At 35.0% G+C, this 21,594-nt stretch overlaps 1 protein-coding gene across 1 annotated transcript in view; it reads left to right on the plus strand.

Annotated features, from left to right (window-relative positions):
• Positions 1-3,997: 3,997 nt before the first annotated feature.
• LOC141552720 (calpain-13-like) overlaps positions 3,998-21,594 on the plus strand; it is a 62,125-nt gene continuing 44,528 nt past the window's right edge. The window contains exons 1-4 of the mRNA XM_074284744.1: positions 3,998-4,168; positions 7,332-7,407; positions 9,865-9,983; positions 19,347-19,489. Coding sequence (XP_074140845.1) covers positions 3,998-4,168; positions 7,332-7,407; positions 9,865-9,983; positions 19,347-19,489 — 509 coding nt within the window. The remainder of the gene's footprint in view (positions 4,169-7,331; positions 7,408-9,864; positions 9,984-19,346; positions 19,490-21,594) is intronic.

A 21,594-nucleotide genomic window follows, 5' to 3' on the forward strand; every position in this document is an offset into this window, starting at 1 on the left:
GCATTTCAATATAATTAATTTTATTTGCAATGCTATTCATTTTATTTTATGCTCCTAACTGCATTATACCAGGAAGAGATCTTTAAACTTTACCAGACTGTCAAAGATGTCCATGACACTACAAAGGGTTCAGTTTACTCATTGCATGATCTACAGTATTGAGTTAAGGTCTATTTTATTTCTGATATGAAGGAAACAGGGTTTAGCTTGAACCAAATATTGCCAGGCTCAGGACAAAGGCGAGGGTGAGGGGTGGGGATGGGGGGGGTGGAATCTCATCACCAATCCAATTTAATCTACATTTTTGTTCGCAAACCTAGGATCTGATATTTTGAAGGAAATATTGTCCTTAATCAATAAATCAAGTAATGAAAATCTTGAAAGTAAAGGAGATTGTTCCTCTTTAGGTATTTTTTTTTTTGCTGAGGCAATTGGGGTCACACAGCCAAGTAGTGTTAAGTGGCTGAGGCCAGATTTGAACTCAGATCCTCCTAACTTCAGAACTGGTGCTCTATCCACTACACCAACTAGCTGCCCCAACTAGGTAATTTTTTGAAATTTTTAAATGAATTTTAAACCAGAAAGATTTTTAATGAATTTTAAAGAAATATAATGTAGACAATATATTTGTAGGTTTTGTGCTATTCCATTGCTATGACTTAGAGGAGGGTATTGCAGAAGAATGAGATGAATCATAAATGCAAGTAATAGGCTTTTATCACCATTATATTTTAATTCACAATAGAAGGCCTGTGAATTGAGACACTCAAGGGCATGAAACAGGAAGTGAGGAAGTGGAGAAAAGCATACATTCACATCAGTTTCTAGTAAGATATAAGTACAACTAGAATCCAGAAAGGGCAAATTACATAGCATCAGGATCAAAATTACCATAATCTTTCTTGCTATGTTGCCAGTTTCTTTCTTTTCTTTTCTTTTTTTCTTTTCTTTGCTGAGGCAATTGGCGTTAAGTGACTTGCCTAGGTTCACACAGTTAGGAAGTGTTAAGTACTTGAGGTTAAATTTGAACTCAGGTTCTTCTGACTATAGGGTTGGTGCTCTATCCACTGTGCCATCTAGCTGCCCAGCCTATGTCTTTTATTGATCAAACATTTCTTGGATGGAAGCTCTTTGAATTTTTCTTTTTTTTCAACTTTTTTTTCAAAAGTTTTTTTTAACTTTTAGCTTGTTTCTGTCTCAAAGGATTTAAGGCAGTGTGCAAATAAAGTCCCAGAATTGGATAAAATATTTAAAGATATACCGAGTAGTAAAAAGAAGTAGCAAACATTGTTCTAATACCCAAGATGAGCAGATTTTAATGCTTGGGTAATAAATTTGACTTTAAGTCTTTTAACAAAGTAAAAAGGAAAACACATTGAGTCATATACTTTTCAATTTCTTATTACAGAAAACATAATTCATCCATGAAGAGAACCTTTTTTTCTGATACCCAATTCAAGCAGGAATTCACTGTATGGAACTATATTTAAAATTCATTGTGTACCACTTTGGGATTTCAATAAACAAAATTTCCATCATGTCCACATCTAATCTAAATGTAGAATTCATTGGTATCATAAACCAGTGAAATATCATACACACACACACATATACACAAACAAAACTTCACTGACAACTTGTGGACCCAGTATTGGTATAGTTCTGGGAAATGAAGCTGCACGTATGACTGTAACATATTCAGACAATTCTATTCATGTTACAGGCATATTGGAGAAGATTTGAGGCTATTAGGAGCTCTATGTGTGAGGTGTGTGCATGTACGTTTGTTTGTTTACAGAGGTAAACAGAATGAGAAAGCTCTATTTATAAATGCATCTAGAATGAATAGACTCCAAGAACTTTTGTAGCCAGTGATCCCAAGTATACCAGAGAAGAATAGAAATTGTTGGGATTTGCATAGAGTCAAAGATTGCAATTTGGGATGCATCAGATATTGTAACTATTACTGTGTATATATATATGATAGAAACCAGTGCACAATTAGTAAACCAGAATCAATCATAAAGTGATATGAGACTATATATTTAGCATAGTTTCACAAAAGAGATGAAGGTGATGTTCAACCAGATGACTATCTTATTGATACTCCATAAAGGCAGAATTCCTGACATTAAATTCCTGTGTTTCAGGAAGAGAATATAATGTGTTAGATGTTTTCAGAAAATCTAATACTCCAATGGATTTGTGATCTCATGGAATCCCAGACTTTCAGACTTAGAAGGAATCTCATTGGTCAATTACTTCAACCTATATCTAGAAAAAGTTATTGGCAATTTCTTGGTTGACATCTCCTAAGACATAACGCTGTTACAAATCCACAATAACTTTTAAGAATTTGGTGCCTTCTTTTTAAGACCTTTCAATGAGGTAGGCCTTTCATTGTTATACTCAATAAGTATAACATTGAGGTTATAGTTATCTATATCCTAATAATTTTCTAGGTTATCTGTCTTCCACAGCCCTTGATCACACACTTTTTACTAATTTTTTGTGTGTTTTACATCAAGAGGAAAAGCAAAAATAAAAAGACAAAGGAAAAAACATAAATTGGCTTCTCTTGTTACATAATTGAAATATGATGCTAGGATGTTTTGGAAATCATCCTGAGAGAAAAAGGAACTAAGATGTTCTTCGACAACTTTCTGTGTGGTACAAAAAGATAGCAAAGCTGAAAATATATAGCTACAAATGGAACACATTTGTGGATAACAGAGCAAAATTTTCTTCTACCCTTCTCACTGGTATTCCTCACAGGAGTATTTGTCTCAATCTTTATGACTTTTTCTAGTCCCAGAGAGTAACAGCTACTGGAGAGTATTGCCTCCTTCTTTTCTCACATACATTTCATCTTTCAAGAAATTCTTATAGTTTATCCCCTCCTTTCCATTCCATTATACAAGTTTAGTGGGTCAATGCCTTTGCATTTATCTAATGAAATCATTTCCTAATTGGTCTTTCTGAATTTAATCTCTTCTTCCTCCAATCTTGTTCAACATTACTAGATTAATTTTCCTACATAATAATCATGGTTGGAATTTTTTTAATGCCTCTCCACTGTTTACCAAATAAAATCCAAACTCCTTTATGGTTTTCCATAATCACAGGACAATCTACCTTTGCAGACTAATGTAGTCTTTGCTTGCCACAATGGAATGACTTTCCTCCATGCCTTTGCTCATACCATTTTCTATAGCTATATTCCTTCTCTATCCTATCCCCACACTTAATATGTGTTACGAAATCTTGCCTATCTTTTAAGACTTAAGCAGCACAAATTCCAGTCTCTTTTTAGAATTCTTCCCTGATTATTCTTCCAAATAAAGTGATGTGTCCTTCCTCTAAACTCTTCATGAACTTTACTTATAACCTTTTAATATACTTATGTTTTATATTATAATGATCAATATATATCTAAATCTATCTATCTATCTATCTATCTATCTAAAATTTTCATTTCCCTGAAGGTAGGAACCACATCTTACCCATCTTTATATATACAGGGTCTAACATTGGGTTCTGGACAACATAGATACCTAAAAAAATGCTTGTAGCAAAATAAAAGGAATCAATGTATCTATGTTGAAATTGGTTACGTCCTAGCTCATAGGAGCCCCTTGACATTGAGGTCAGAGTTCTCTTCCTCTATGGGAAACCTTGAATCTAGTCTAGCCATTTATCCAAAGCCAGTAGTTGCTTGACTGAAAGAATAAAGGAAGAGAAAAGGAGAGAATGTGGCATCTCTGGGCAAAAGAACACAGGGATTCAGGCACTCCTTGTAAAAGTATCTCAGTCCCCCAGTAGACACACTTCTTTGATTAGGTTCACAAAGTCCTCTTGGCATGTTGAAGACAGCATTAAATGAAAATTTTCATATACATGGAATAAGCCAGAATAAACCATGAAAGAATAGGTGATTCATTCTCATAAAAATTCTTTCTTTTTTACCAGAGCAGGGTAAGCACAATATTCCAACACCATGGACAGCATTGTGAAATTCAAAAACCAAGACTTCATCTCTTTGAGGAATGACTGTTTAAGGAGAGGCCAACTATTCGAAGATGACATGTTCCCAGCCAATGACAGAGCTATAGGGCAGAAACTCCTGAATGATAAAGACATTACAAGCCCTGAATGGAAGAGACCAAAGGTGAGTTTGAGCATTATTGATAAGATTAAGCAGAAGAGTACCAAGATGAGTTAATGTGAATGTGTTGGAGGAACTCAAGTGGTCAGTTTAGAGAGGAAAAAATTTGGGGGACATAATTAACTTTTAAGATCCTCTATGTGATTTACTCACATAGAAGAGGCATTAGATGTGTTCTAGTGAACAGAACTAGTAGTAATGAGGAGAATTTGCAATATATATGGAAAAGTTCCCCAATCACTAGAGCTGCCCAAAAAGAGAATGGGATACCTTTAATAGTACTAGGTTTCCTCTCAGTGCAGACATTTAATTGAAGGCTAAAAGACTATTTGACAGTTTATGATAATGGTGATTCCTCTCATATCAGAGAATCATAGATTGAGAAGTGAAGGAGGATTTATCTAATTTTTTAATAGCCCTTCTGGGGAAAGTGAGACATACACACATACGTATGATGCTCCAATAGCCTTAATAAAATTTTAATTATTAAAACTTTAAATTGCTTGAGACTTTCTCTTAAGTTGATAAATAATCCTGTTGGGTAGGTATACAGATATTATTGTTCCCATTATGTAGAAGAGAAAAAGCAAGCAAAGAAAGTTTAAGTGACTAGCTCATGGTCATGGTGTCTAAGGTGGGTTTCCAATCCAGGTCTTTGCTGTCTCCAGGTCCAGCCATCTTTCCACTATACAATGTTTCCCCTATGAATCCATAGTGTCTATCATCAAAAGTGCAACATGGAAAGGTTGTTTGCTCACCAATAGAATCTACCCCAAAATCATTAACCTCTTACTCAAAAAGTCAAATTAATAAGCATTCATTAAGTGTTTAATATATGTTTGGTCCCTAAATACCATGGGCAAGCCAATGTGCTACATTTAGGAATACGAATGCAGCTTAAAAACAACTCCTTCATCAAAATGCTTAGTAGCACATTGGCCCACTATCTCAGAGTCAGGCATTTATATATCCCCTTTGGAGTCCTAAGGGGTACTTTCAGGGGGGACAAATCTCTTCTCTAATACAATTGATTCAAGCCATCACTGGTTGTACTCCTCTCACTGTTAGATACTAGTCAGTGACTAATGCCAGTTAAATGTCACTCAATGTGACTGAACCACTAAATATCAATTAGCTTTTTAAAAGGAATATTTACTTTGAAGATAGAACAATAACAAAAGTACAAACATTTTCTTGACAACATTTTGAGGGCTACTCCCTCACCACCTCCCATATAACATTAATATTTGGGGAGAATGGACTCAGATTTAGCAGTTTCTTAAGAAGCTTGGAACTGCCAAATTTTTGATTAAATATAATATTGTTATCTAATGAGTCCCCCATGAGGTCCTCACATCTCAATACCTTATTGTAAGGCTGAAAAAAACTACATGAAGCCAACTTCCAGAATCCTATATGGGATTCTAGGATGTTAAGAAGCTAGGAAGCCTCAATGATCTGATTCTCAGAGACTTGTTTTCTTAATATTTTGAAATTCACATAGAACCTCCAGATTAAAAACCTTCACCTACAATTAAAAAAAAAAAGCAAAAGACTGAAATTCATTTTCACAGGACCTTATATGGGACTCACAGGGAAAGGGTCCATTACCTGTGCAATAGCAACACTGTCTCTCATAGGAAGCCATCTGAAAAGGCATAAATCAAGAGCAGAGATCCACCAAGAAAGAAGCAGAGGTTGACTAGTATCCTTTTGAATGCCTTCACAGACAATCAAAGAACTATATGTACCAAATTGGAACCAGTTATATGATATGTACTCATTCTCAAAGTCTCTCCAAGGCACTTCTATTACATGTCATCTTTATTCTTATACAATCAGGTCATGCAATCCTCTCCACAAGAGGAGTAGTATCTGGGGGCATAAAACTGTAAACAGATAAATATCCATGTGGCAATTTGAGGAGACAGTAACACTAAGAAGTAGGAGAGATGAGAAAAGCTTTCTGTACAAAATGCTCTTATGAGCTGAAACTTCAAAAGATCAAGGGATTCCAAGAGATAAAGGGGAATAGAGACAGATTCCAGGAGTGGGAACCAACCTGTATAGTGGTGCAGATGGGTGATAAAATGTTGAGCCTGGGGAGTAGCAAAGTAGCTAATTTGCCTGGAATAGAAAGTATATGAAGAGTAGTAATGTGAAATAACAGCAACATTATAGAGTATGCTACAAATACTGTTTCATAGGATTTTCATAATAACTAAAGTCCACCAATGAGGAGAGTCTTATGCAAATGACCTTTGAATCAATGTAAGATCTCCATGTTTCTGAAATCTGTTCTCCTTTTAGATCATAAGGTCCTTGAAAGGAGGTAAGACAAGGCAAGGCAATAAGTATTTCTTAGGTGCTTACTGTGTGCCAAACATTATCAGGGGATACATATTCAGACAAAGAAGAAATATAAACCCTGCCTTCAATAAGCATACATGCTACTCAAGGAAGACATGAGAAAGAGAGTTATAAAGGAATTGGGAGAGGGGAGCTTACACAAGTTGGGGAGGAGTGGAGGCTATCACGATGTCAGGTTTATGAAAGTGATTAGCAGAAACCAGTAGGGAAGGGAAGGCTGGTTAGCTTAAGCCATTCTCCAAAATGGAATTCCCCATTGGAATTCACCAATACAAGAAGGCAGCCACATGACAGAGCACTGAATATTTCTTCATGTTAAATAGTCAGTACCTTTCACAGTACTTCATCCATGGTAGCCTTAATAATTATTTGCTGGGTTTAAATGTCTTATTTCTAGTAATTTTTATAAATCTGTACTAATAAATGTTATTTAATTAGTACTATTTACTTAGTTTTTTAATCTATAAAAAGCAACTCTTTTGTTCACAAGATACTACATAAGGATACAGATTCTTCGAGCACCTGAATATTACTTAACCTTGGGCTGCCAGTTTGTTCAATAATTATTAAGTGGCATTTGTTGGAATCCTCAGCATATGGGCCTGGAACATAGTAGGTACATAGTAAATGTTTATTAATTGATTGATTAAAGGCAAAATTTGAGGATTGAGCTAAAAGTTCTCAAATGAAATTTTAAACACTTAGCTAAAAATAATCTCAGACCTCAAAAACATTTCACCAGGTCATAATGGTAGGAAAAAATCATAATCATGACTTTTTCTTTTTCCTTTTTAAGGATATAATGAAATACAAGACCCCTAACTTTATTCTGAATGGTATGAGCAAGTTTGATCTTCAACAAGGATCTGCTGGTAAGATGAGGGCATTTTCTTTCCCAGGTACAGATTCTGAAGCCATAGCCACATAGTAGCCATCATGTTGGACTGGTAGAATTTTCTTCTCAAATCTACCCTCTGATTAGAGCATCCCTGCAACAAAAGATGTGCAGGTGATCCAAGAAAGCAAAGGCTCATTAGAAACAAAGATTCTGATCTTGAAGAGACTTGAGATAATTGCTAAAGCCTGTTCTCCCTCAATGGCTAGTATAGATTTAATTATTCTTATTTTTTCAGTCTTTTTATACTTTCCTCCTCTCCACACACCACAAATCTGCTATATTAGCCATCTTGCTATGCCTTCAAAACAACAATGGAATTCTTATCTCTATGCCTTTGCAATTGTCATATCTTCATATTCAGGATACTTTCCCTCCTCTTTATTTCTTTCCTGAATTCCTCCAGGTCCCAGTTTCAATTTCGTCTTCTACAGGAGGCCTTTTCTCATTCCCTGAGGCTGCCTTCCATCTATTCTATATATTTTGTACAAAACCAGTTTTATATCTGGTTATATACTTCCTCCATTAAAATATATAATCCCTGAAGACAGGACCTTTCCTTGAATCCTTAGAGCTTCTATTTATTGAGACTTCCCATTTTTATGAAGTATTTCCTGATTTCAAAGGGTCTAAATGCACAAGGGTAATGAGTAGAAAATATTTTTTTACTAGTTTTACCTACTTTTTATTGAATCTCTTTTTCACACAATAATTCTTTATTTTTTCCTTTTGCAAAACAGATTTATTTAGGGGAATAGTTTACAAATCAAATAAAGGGATACAATAGACACAAGGAATGGTAAATATGAAATAGAGTTGGGAGAGCATATGATTAAACTAACCAGAATTAGCCAGAATAAGGAGAAAGATGCTTAGAAGAAAGGCACTATGAGGAGGGCTTAGTAGCTTACTCCTGAAAAGAACTTATCGCACACAATAATTCTTCAGATACTTAAATACAACTCTTATGTTCTTCTACAGCCTTCTTTACTCCAGAAAAGACTTTCTCCAATTTCTCAATTGATTATCATGAGATCTTTGCCTTCCTAGTTGCCTTCCTCTCAAAGTTTTCCAATTCATGAATATTCATCATAAGTAAGACATCTAGAATTGAGTACAATATTTCAGATATGCTCTGACCTGAATAGAATACAGTTATATTTTTGGACATGTCCAATACAGGACTTTCTTTTGCTCAACTAATATTTGTTAAAGAGATTTTCTTTTCTTTTTCTTTTTTCCAAGAAAGGGGGTGTTGGAAGGCAGAGAAATTAGGTTTATGTTAAAATTAGTTTCAAAATGTCTTTTGGAAGAGGGAGTTCACACATTGGTGATTCTTTTATACTGCCAAAATTTTAGGTCATTTGAATGGCAAGATATTAAGAAGAATTTGCAAAAAGGGAATTCAGATAAAATAGAAACAAAAGAAAAGTTAGGAGCATAAGTTGATTCTTGGGAAAAGCAGATCCAGAAAAAGCAGCAAATGGGGTGTCTTGTGGGAAGTGAAGTATTAGGGAAGCTAGTTCCTTAGAATTATAGCAGTTTTGCAAAGGAGGAATCAGAATGTCACAAAAGAACAATATTAAGTACTTTGCACTGGCAGGAGAGAATATATCTTGGTATCTTACATGGTTCTGAAATTTACTACCGAGTAGATGCTTAATAAATTGTATTGATTCATTGATACCATGAAAAGCTCAGTTGCATTTTAAGCTAAAGCAGTAAACTGAGGTTCTTTGGGTATGACAGATATATTCACTCCCTGGAAATGGTGTGACTCACTTATCTCTTCTTGAGGGCTGAATCTGACTAACCATCACCCTCTTTTCGGTTTTTCCTGGACATGGACAACTAATATTTATCCCAAAATTCATCCAATTATACAGTCAGAGATGAACTATAGGATCATGTGTTTAAGAAAGGTATTGTGGTATAAGAGGAGTAGTCCCCTAGGAACAGCACTGAATTTGCAATCAGAACACCTTAGTTTCAATTTTGATCCTGCCACATACTGCCTATGTGACCCTGAGTAATTCAATCAGCATTTCTGAGCTTCTATTTCCTTGTCTATAAATTGAGAGATTTGGATAGTTTCTAAAGTCCTTCTTAGATTTATTTCTTAAAATTTTTACAGAAAGGAATGAAAAATTTATGATACATCATTCCTATGACAGGGTGATGTTTCAGGTTAAATCAGTGTGATGAGAGACCTTCCAGTTAATGAAGCCGTTCAGGAATGGAATGAGCTATTTTAAGAAATAATTAGGTCTCTGTGATCACTGGGAATACATCCAAGAGAGGCTGAATAACTATTTGTTGGAGATGTTGTCAAGGGAATTCTTGGTCAGGTACAGGTTGGAGTAGGTGACCTTTGAGTTGCCTTCTAATCCTTGAGATTAGATTCTACAAGTAATTTTTCTATGTCTTTTGACAGGTGACTGCTGGTTTCTAGCAGCACTGGGCTCTTTAACCCACAAACCAAAACTTCTGGAAAATATCATTCCAACAAACCAAAGCTTCACACAAGAATATGCAGGAATTTTCCATTTCAAGGTATGTATATCCTGGTGCTTGTCTTATAATAAAGTGGCCATTGAAAAATAGTAGAGTATTTAAAGACATTCATAATATGATAGATAGCTAGTGGCACAGTGAATAGAATGTTTGACTTGGATTAGGAAACATTGATATTTACTAGCTTTTTTCAGAAGGTACTAGGCATTCTTTCCTTGAAGTTCTTCAGACAAAAACTGAATGAACAAATCCTGTATATAGTAGTCAGTCAGTTAGTCAACTGGCATTTATTAAGTACTGCATTTTACAATTTTACAAGGATACAAGGAAAGGCAGGAAACAGAAACTATGATGTGGTGAACTATATAATTTCATGGGTCCCTTCCAATTGTGAAAGGCAATAGGCTAGGCACTCTCTTACATCACTTTGCTGTCCCTAACACTTGCTTTTTTTTATATCAATATGGATTTTTAAAATATGATGTGGCAGGAACTATGTTTGCTGTTGATAGTACAAATATGACAGCGGGACAGGTCTTGCTCTCAGTGAATTCACATTCACTGTGGAATTCCACATAGGTGGAATATAAAAAATTTACAAGATGTAAATACAGAATAAAGTCATAAGAAAGAGAAAGTTATTCAGGAAAAAAGGCACGAACAACTCAGGGAATAAGAAACATTTAGGAGAGTAGGAGGGAGGGAGGGGGGAGAAAAAACATTGAGAGAGACAAAGACTGAGATAATAATAGTGGCTAGTATTTAGGATGTGGACTTTGACAGAGTTAATTTGGTCCCCATTATCAAGAAAATGAAAAATCCCAAACTGTCTTGTTTGCATAGAATGATGTGAAGCTGAAGTTCCCTTGGTTTTGTCTAAGCTCTGAATTTGTCCAGTTAGCATCTTTAAGCAACCTTTGTCCAAACAATTTCAGCATCTCAATCCACGCTTCCCTAGATCTTGCCTGCTACTCTTTTATTTTCTCTGGTTATAAAAGATTGTATTGCCCCAAATCCAATTGTTCAGTCAGTATGACTGTTTAATGTTTTATAGGTGCTTGAACCTGTGAAGATATTTTAATGTAAAATAAATAGCACTGAAAAAAGTTCATGTCCAGTATGAATTCTACTAGATCTATTAAATGTCCCTGCTGGTTGAAAGGTTTCTCACATTTTTTACATTTAGATTTCTCTCCAGAATGAATTCCTCCACATATAGTAAAGCATGAAGTGATGTAAAAGGTTTTGCCACACTCATTAGGTTTTTCTTAAGAACATATACTATAGTAATGATTAAGTTTTGAGTGGTAATTGAAAGATTTCTTATATTTATTAAACATAAGTTTCTATACCATAGAAATTCTGCTATGTTTAATTAGGTCTGAAAGCCATTTGAAGCACTTTCCAACTCTACCATGTTTATAAAAACAATTTTCTATAGACACTGTTTTGGGAGGAGGACTGAACTGAAATTGAGTTTCTTTCATACTGAAAAAAATTGAAACACTGAACTTGTTTTTCTATAATTAACTATTATTGAAACACTGAACTTGTTTTTCTATAATTAACTATTAGTTTCTTGGACTGTCTTTCCATGTTTTCTAATCCAGTATCATAATTCCAAGCTTCTCCCTATTTAGAATTCCTAAACCATTCTTTTTTAATCTTCTGTAGATGACTTTCTTGTAGAAATATATTGCTTTGGAGTTGACTCCTTGATTTTACATTCTCTCAGTGGGGAAATCTAGGATAAGGCACTTGGGAATCCAGAAGTAATTTTTTTTCCCTTAACTCTCCTTTTCTGAGTAACAGGCAAAGTCTTGGTATGGCATCCTTTCTCTTGAGGGTTATTGCCCTCTAAAATCATTCCTTCTCGAGTGTTTTCTTTGATATTCTGACCTTTGCCAAGTTTTGTCTCCCTGAATGAGGTGCCATTTTAATTCCCCCTTCCCACCCTCTCACTCCGCCCTACACATAGCAGACAAACCCTGAGAAGGCAGGACATCTTTTTGATTTTTTCCCTTAGGCACTTTTTTTTTTTGAACAATTGCCTTTCATTTTCAAAACACATGCAAAATAGTTCTCAGCACTCATCCCTCCCCTGTGTTCCAAACCTCTCTCACTCCTTTCACTCACCCCTTCCCTAGACAGAAAGCAATCCAGTATATATTAAACATGTGCAATTCCTCTATGCATATCTTCTTGCTGCACAAGAAAAATCAGATAAAAAAGAAAAAATGAGAAAACGAAAAGGCAGCAAAGAACAACAAAAAAGGTGAAAATATTATTTTGTGATCTTCCCCATAGTTCTCTCTCTGGCTCTCTCCCTCATAAATCTATTGGGATTGTCCTGAATCACCTCATTGTTGAAAAGAGCTAAGCCCATTAGAATAGAACATCACATAATCTCCTTATTGCTGTGTGCAATGTTCTCTTGGTTCTGTTCACTTCATTTAGCATAAGTTCATATAAATCTCTCCAGGTCTTTCTGGAAATCATCCTTCTTATTGTTTCTTATAGAATAATACCGTAACTTATTCAGCCATGGACAGCTATTCAGTTTTCATTTCCTTACAACTACAAAAAGGGCTGCCACAAACATTTTTCCACATGTAGGTCCTTTTCCCTTTTTTTATTATCTCTTTGGAATACAGACTGAGTTGAGACACTGCTTGCTGAATCAAAGGGTATGCACAATTGGATAGACTTTTGGGCATAGTTCCAAATTGCTCTCCAGAATGGTTGGATCAGTTCACAACTCCACCAACAATGTATTATTGTCCCAGTTTTCCCCCATCCCCTCCAATATTTATCATTATCTTTTCCTGTCATTTTAGTCAATTTGAGAGATGTGTAGTGGTATCTCAGAATTGTCTTAATTTTCATTTCTAAGCATGAGATTATTTAGTTTCCAATTAATTTTTGGTCTATTATTCCCTGGCCCTTTATTACATATAATTTTTATTGCATCATGATTTGAAAAGGATGTATTTCCTATTCCTCTTTTTCTCCATTTGATTTTGAGAATTTTATGCCCTAATACATAGTCAATTTTTTTGTAGATTTTATGTGCTGCCCAGGAAAAAGTATATTCCTTTCTGTCCCCATTCCATTTTCTCCAAAAGTATATCATACCTAACTTTTTAAAAATTCTATTTACCTCCCTAACTTCTTTCTTGTTTATTTTGTGATTTTATTCATCTAGTTCTGACAGAGTAAATTTGAGATCCTCCACTAGTATAATTTTACTGTCTATTTCTTGTTGTAGCTCCTTAACTTTTCTAGTTATCTGGAAACCATACCACTTGGTGGAAATAAATTGAGTATTGCTATCACTTTTTATTTATGGTACTATTTAACAAGATTCCGTTTCCTTCTTTATCTCTTTTAGCTAGATTTATCTTGGCTTTTGCTTGATTTGAGGCCATAATCACTCTCTTTGCTTTTTTTTACTTCAATTGAATAGATTCTGCTTCAGCCTTTTACCTTTACTCTGAATGCATCACTCTTCTTTAAATGTATTTCTTGTAAGCAACACATTGTAGGAGTCTGGCTTTTAATCCCATTTGCTATCTACATCAGCTTTATGGGAGAGTTCATCCCATTCACATGCATAGTTAAAACTTCTAACTATTTCCTACTATATTATTTTCTCCAAGTTATACTTTACTCTTTCCCTTCCCTTTTTCCTTTTCCCTCTTCATCAGTGTTTTTATTTTGACCACCACCTCCCTCAATCTGCTATCCCCTTTTACAGCCCTTCCCCCTTTCATATCCCTCTCTCTTTCTACTTCTATTCTCACTTCTAGTAATCTCCTCACCTTGTTCTCCTTTCCCCTCCTACTTCCCTATAGAGTGAGAAAAGTTTTTGCTTTAAACTAAATATGTCTGATAGTCTCTCTTTGAGCCAAATCTAATGAGATTAAGCTTTACACAATCCCTCTCTCTTCTTTCCCTCAACTGTAATAGGTCATTTTTGCCTCTTCGTGTGATGTAATTTACTACATTTTAATTCTCATTTGCTCTTCTTCCAGTACAGTCCTTTTTCCATGACTAGTTTCTTTTTCATATATCACAATAAAATAAAATTATACCTGTATCCTCTAAGCATAACCATAACAGAGATACAAATCTCAAGAGTTAAATATATCATCTTCCCACATAGGTATAAAAACAGTTTAACCTTTAAAAATATAGTTTTTTCCTTCCTTTCTACCTTTTTATGCTTTTCTTATACTCTGTATTTGAAAATCATATTATCTGTTCAGCTCTGGTCTTTTCATCAAAAATAATTGAAAATACCCTTTTTCATTGAATGTCCACTTTTTTCTTCTGAAAGATAGTGCTTAATTTTGCTGAATAGTTGATTCTTGTAGTCCAAGCCCCATCACCCTCTAGAATATCATATTTCAGCTCCTTTGATCCTTTAATGTGAAAGTTGCTAGGTCCTGGGAGGTCCTGATTGTGTCTTCTTGATATTTGATTTGTTTCTTTCTGGAAGCTTGCAGTATTTTCTCTTTGGGCTCATAGTTCTGGAATTTGGCTACAATATTTCTTGGAGTTTTCATTTTGGGATCTCTTTCAGGAGGTGATCTATGGATTATTTCAATGGCTATTTTACTCCCTGGTTCTAAGACATCAGGGCAGTTTTCCTTGATGATTTCTTGAAAGATTTTGTCTAAGCTCTTTCTTTTATTGTGGTTTTCAAATAGTCCAATAATTTTAGATTATCTCTGGTGGGTCTATTTTTTCAGGTCAGTTGTGTTTCCAATGAGATAGTGTCCATTTTTTTTCTATTTTTTCTTTTTCATTTTTTTTGGAGGATTTTGTTTGAATGGTTCTTGATATCTCATTGATTCATTCTCTTCCATTTGTTTGATTCTAATAGCTTTAGTGAATTATTTCCTTCAGTTATCTTTTTTTACTTCTTTTGAATTTGGTCAATTGAACGTTTTAAATGAGTTGTTTTGTTCATTGGATTTTTTTCCCATTTTACCAATTCTATTTTTTTAGGGAGTTGTTTTCTTTTTCCATTTCACCAATCCTGTTTTTTAAAGAGTTGTTTTATGCAGACAATTTCTGTGTTTCCTTTTCCAAAGCTCTCATTTCCTTTCCCCATTTTTTCTTGTAATTCTCTTTTGAATTCTTCTAAGAGAGCCTTTTGGGTTGGAGACCAACTCATATCATCCTTTGATGCTTCATCTGGAGATATTTTGCCTTTAGTGTCTTCAGAATTTAAGGTCAGTTTTTCCTTGTCTCTGTAATAACTGTTGATGGTCAGAGTTTTTTGTTTGTTTGCTCATTTTAAAAGGTTGAGGTCTGTTCTTAGGGCAAAGGGGAGATTGTCCCAAGCTTCCTCTACAGGAGGCTGGCTTCATGATGTCCTGAGGCAGGTACTGCCAGCTTCCTCCCCATGCTGGGTGAGCATGTTCAACTTCTGGTTGTTATGAAAGTAATTCAGGGGCTCACAATTTGCCTTCTGTAGTTGTGTTTCAGATCTCATAGCTGGTCTGCTGATTTACTAGCTTCTGAATCAGGACAGAGTAGCAAATTCTGCTGTATTTTGGTTAAGAGGTTCCCACTAGATTATCCCAACACACCAAGAACTCTCTGCCTTGGGTCTCCCTGTGGGCTGCATCCAGTATACTATCTTATTTGATTCTTGTGAAGAAGATACAATTATTATTCCCATTTTGCAGATGAGGAAACTGAAGTTGAAGGAGGTTAAATGACTTGCCCAAGGTCATATCTAGTTAAGGTTCTGAGGCTGAATTCAAACTCAAGTCCACTAAATCATGTACTTTATACATTAGCCCACCTAACTGCCTTAAAGGTCTTTTCTCACACCAATCCAATGAGATTTATATGGGCTGCAGTTAATTCCTAGGTTCTATTATTTTCCTCTATGACCTTTTAGAATTCCTAATTTCTTTCAGGGATTAGTTCAAGCATAGTGCTATCTAGAAACTTCACTGAGCACAGCAAATTTCATGGGAGAGTGATTCTCAACTGATTCTCAACACAGTTTGTCCTTCCCAATAAAAATCACTTTTCATGTATCTTATATCTATTTTGCATATACTTTTGTAACCAACAGACATTGCTATTAGGGAGGTTTTACTAAAAGCAATAATATTCATTATCTTCTGTCCACTTTCTGAATATTACCCAATTCCTGGGCATGGCCATGGCCATGCTTCCCACTCTTCTGACACCATTCTCTTTTCAATGCATAGCCCTAGTCACAAGACTATCCCTTGGGCTACTCTTTTATTCTGACCTTCATTCTATAGGTAGAAACTTCATTGAAATACTAGTGCTTTGTGGTTCTTGCATTTTGCAAATTCCTGGCTCTGTAGCCTGGGGTAAAGATTTGAAGTCATATGGTGTTTCTTTTTATATTATTTAGGAACTTATAAGAGTTGGTCAAAAACATATATAAAGCTCCTATTATATGCCAGGTACCTTGCTACATGCTGGAGAAATTAAATCAAAAAAGAAAGACAAGATTCTGTCCTCAAGAAAATTACAATCAGATGGGAGGGAAATGAAGAAAGGAACCTGAAGGGGGTTAGGAAGAGAAGAATATCTGTCCCAGGCATAACTGAGAAATTCCCAACACATAGTGTTGGGAAATTCATAGCCAGGCTGGAAATGAAAAGATGGCTAGTCTGAGGGTGGGGAAAGGTTATATGAAGTTATTAATAAAAATCAAACCCTTAAGATTCACTCCTTCAGTTCAGCCCTTAAATAACAGAAGAAAAATAAAACACCCTGACATTTTTTTCAATTTTGTATATTCCAGATTATTCATGACTTTCTCCATTGCAACCCCACTTAGGCAAATAATAAACACTCATGAATTGCATTATTTGTGACCAATATGGAACAAAATCAGAAATTAGAAGCAGTTTAAAGAAATAGAAAAAATATTCTAGAGGAAGCCTACCAGTGACAGACAAAATGAAAGGACAAGGGGTATTAAAACATTATTATACTTTCATGTATCTACAAAAGTGATAATAATCAGATGCAGCTTCTAGACATTCCAACTATATCCATCAGGTGGAATTTTCCCCTCTCTAATAAATAGAGACTGTGGCATTAGGAATTAAGCCTGATACTCAGATTCTAGTCTTCACATCCTTTGTTTAAAAAAATAAAAAAAAAAAAGCCTATATGAGTTTTTCTTTCTTCCTCCTCACTGCCATTATGATTCTGTACTTACTTCTCTTCAGAATTGAACTCCTGAATTTTTTCCTCAGTCCTTTTAGATCATGGTCCTCCATCTAGAACCTAGGTTCTTCCTCCCTGTATATGTATTTTGGAGGCAAGAGAGAGTATTGGGCAGGAAAGTCGCATTGTCCTTGAATTGTGATTTACAGAAGTCCACTGGGACTTCTGAATCTCGTTTTCATGACGTCTCAAAAATCTGGATAATGAAGTTAATATGCACACATACATATGTTTGTTTGCATATCTTTTTGAAGAAAGGAACTGTTTGCCTCCTTTCTTTGTATCCTTGATGACTAATATAATACCCCCATAGAGTAAATGCTTAATAAATACTTGTTGATTGATGGATAGGATAAACTTTTGGTAAGTTGTTTTAAATATGCAAAACCTAGGACTTCAAAAGTAGGAATTAGTAAACTATGGCCCATTGTAGAGCTAAGAGAGTGAGCCATACAGAAACTAGGTATCTATATGTCTATCAGGTAAGGTCACCGTTTCACATATCTATCAGGGTAAGTTCAAAGTGGGTACATGGTTTAGACATAAAATGTAATATAAGCAAAGTAGGGGAGCATGGAAACTTTTACCTTCCAGATCTATACATGAGGGAAGAATTTATGACCAAATAAGTGATAGAGAGGATTACATTAAGTATATTGGATAATTTTGATTTCATAAAATTAAAAAAAAGTTTAGCACAAATTAAATTAGTGCAGAGAAAATTAGAAGAAAAGTAAGAAAATAGGAAATCATTTTTACAGTAAGTTCCTCTGATAAAGGCTTCATTTCTCAATTTAATAGGTTACTGAGTAAAATTTATATAAAAATGAATTTCCAATTGATAAGTGGTCAGAGGATATGAGCAGTTAGTTTTCAGAAGAAGAAATCAAGATTATCTATAATCATATGAAAAAAAATGCTCTAGATTACTACTGGTTAGAGATTGCAAATTTAAAAGCTTTGAGGTGCCATCTCATGCCTATTCGATTGGCTAAGATGACAAAAAGGAAAATGATAAATGCTGAAAGGGATGTGAAAAGTAAGCACATTAATGTACAATTGATGGAATTGCAGACTGTTCTAATCATTCTGGAAAACAATTTGAAACTATAGTCAGAGCTACAAAATTATGCATACTTTTTGACTCAGCAATACTACTACAAGATTGGTGTCCCAAAGAAATCAAAGAAAAGGGGAAATAACCCATTTGTACAAAAATACTTATAGCAATTTCTTTTGATGGCAAAGAAGTGGAGATTTAAGGGATGTCCATCAATTAATTGAACAATTTGTATATATGATGGTGGTGGGTTATTATTATGCTATAAGATATGACAAAGGGGATCAATTCAGAAAAACCTGGGAACTTACATGAATTGATGCAGAGTGAAGTGAGCAGAACAAGGAATTTACTGTACAACAGCAATATTAACAGCAATGATCAACAGTGAAAAAAAATAAATTATTCTGAGTACAATGAATCAAGATAATTCTGAAGAATTAATGATAAAATATGTTACCTACCTCCAGAGAAAGAACTGATAAACTCTAAGCAGAAAATGAAGTATTTTAAATTTATTTTTCTTTCTTTTAACAATTGCAATAATATTAAATAGAAATATGTTTTATAAGATTTTCATGTAAATTAATATCTTATTGCTTGTCTTCTGAATGGATGTGGGAGGGGCTGGAAGAAAGAAGAGAATTTGTAGCTCAAAAAAAAATTTAAAAGTTGTTAAAAACCAATATTTCTTTGGGGTGGAAGAAGAATAGGAGCCATGAAAAATAGGCAATAGACATTATTTGGCCTGCAGATCATAGTTTGTTGTTGTTGTTGTTGTTGTTGTTTTTTAATGTAAAACATTCTTAGCTCATTGGCATACAAAAACAAACTACTAGTTAGAGTATATTGATCTGAAACTTAGAGAGGTCATTGAACATGGCCAAAGTAACATAGAGTTGGCAATCATTGTTGGAGTAGTAGCAGCAGCAGCAGTAGCTGCAATCTTAGTAGTATAGCAGCAGCAGCAGCAGCAACTAATTTTTACAGTACTTATAATGTATCAGACCTTATACTAAGAGTTTAACAATTATTCTTTTATTTGAACCAGAGCTTAATTTAAATCAAGGTCATTCTAATTGGGAATTTTCTCCCTTCTCTTTCAGTTTTGGCAATGTGACCAGTGGATAGATGTGGTGGTGGATGACCGTCTCCCTGTGACATCAAACAGGGGAGGTTTTCTTTTTGTTCGTCCTCGAAGTGGAAACAATGAATTTTGGCCCTGTTTGCTTGAGAAGGCTTATGCCAAGTAAGCATTCTATGAAATTTCCAGTTCTCCTCTTCTCTCTGCTTTCCTGGATGGGTGTGCTTACCCAGCTGTACCAGTTGTGACTTGCCAGATGGCATTAATCTTTAGGCAAATCTGCTGTCTATAGGGCATGCCTTGAGAGAGAGAGAGGGAACTGGGGCATTGAAAATAATATTTGTTATGACTCTATATCAAATGCAAAATTCTCTTTGACAACAGGACTGAGATTTCATGCCTTGAAGCTCAGGTAATGACTTTTCTTTGTTTAAAATGCACTTATTAATCTATTTTATCCCAAGTTACAGAGCTAATAAAGTGTCAAGGTCAGAATCTGAGTTCAGTACTTTTTGTCTCCAGATCTAGCACTTTACCCATATAGAGAGGGTAGAGAGGGAGGGGAAGAAAGGGGAGAGAAAGAGAGAGACAGAGAGACAGAGACAGAGATTAGATATAGAGATATGGAAACTATCTTCATAAAAATGATAAATCAGTTTATGGGAGCTGATGAGATCACCAAATGAGATAGTATACATAGAGAAGAGCTAGGGTAGAGTCTTGAATGACATCTGAAATTAGTGGTCCTAGCTAAAGGGCTTCCTGAGAACAGTTCATCAGATAGGACACACACACACACACACACACACACACACACACACACACACACACACACACTCTATCTCTATCCTCTAGGGATTTCATTAATTTCTACAAGTTCAATGATTATCCTGGGGTAGTTTCCCAAATTGATATTTCCAGCCTTAATCTCTTTCTTGAACTGCTTCATCCACCCCAAATGGCCAATTACCTATTAAGCATATTCCCTAGGATATTCCAGAAACACTCAGACTCAACTTGTTCAAAACAGAATAGTTTCTCAAGTCCTCTCCTCCTCTAAACAAGCCTCTTCTTCTGAGGGGAATATCATCTTTCTTCTAGCCACTTATGTGAACAACTTTGGAATGGTCTTTTTTCTTTCCATAAACCTCCATACCCTGTTATTTTCCAAGTCTTACTGATTTAACCTGAATATCATCTTACATCTGTATCCTTCCCTGTACTCACATAGAGTCTCTTATTCTCACTCATACCCTCATTGCTTTTCCCCCCTGAGGCAATTGGGGTTAAGTGACTCACCCAGAGTCATACAGGTAGAAAGTGCTAAGTGTCTGAGGCCAGATTTGAACTCAGGTTCTCCTGACTTCAGGGCTGGTGCTCTATCCGCTATGCCACCTAGTAGCCCCAAGTCTGTAGGAAATGACTTGAGAGAGAGGGAATTGGGGCATTGAAAAGAGTGTTTGCAACCCTTATCACTTCTTACCTGGCATACAAAAATATCTCCCCTCTCCAATCTGTCTTCCATATAAATAGCAGCATGATTTCTCTAATTTTTCTGATTATATTATTTTGCTACTCAAAAGTCTTCTATGGTTTCCTATTGTTTCCAGGATAATATCTAGCCTAGTATTTGTAATCCTCTGCAATCTGTCTCACTTTGCCAATGTTACTTCTTATTATTCCCTTTTCATACTCTCTACTTCCTAGCCCAAATGACCTTCTGACTATACAAATCATCCTCTTTGACACTTCTGTGGCTTTTGTGAAAGTGATTCCCCTATGTCTGGAATGTTCTTCTTTCTCATTTTCCTATTATGTGCATGTGTGTATGTGTGCGTGTGTATACATATACTTATATATGTATATATATATATATATATATATATATATATATATATATGAAGAGAGAGAGAGAGAGAGAGAGAGAGAGAGAGAGACATATTTAGAGAGAGAATTTGTCTTCCTTAAAAGTCTAGTTCCTACATGACACCTTTCCCAATCTCCCATATACCCTAATCCTTCCCTTTTGAAATTAGTTTTTATATTTTCATCTTTGTTCATATCTCCTAGCAGAAAATAAGTTTATTACTACATATAATAAATATTCAATTGATAAATTGATAATTTGTTCATTTGAATTGAATTTATAGGCTTTATCACCATAGCTTGAGAATTTTTGAGTTTTGCTTAATAATACATGGGATAAGTATTTACTTGGAGAATATTTCATTTGGCTCAGATCTGTAATTTCATTGATATAGAGAAGATAA

Source organism: Sminthopsis crassicaudata, chromosome 2 (genome assembly GCF_048593235.1).
Source record: "Sminthopsis crassicaudata isolate SCR6 chromosome 2, ASM4859323v1, whole genome shotgun sequence".
Taxonomy (NCBI): Eukaryota; Metazoa; Chordata; class Mammalia; order Dasyuromorphia; family Dasyuridae; genus Sminthopsis; species Sminthopsis crassicaudata.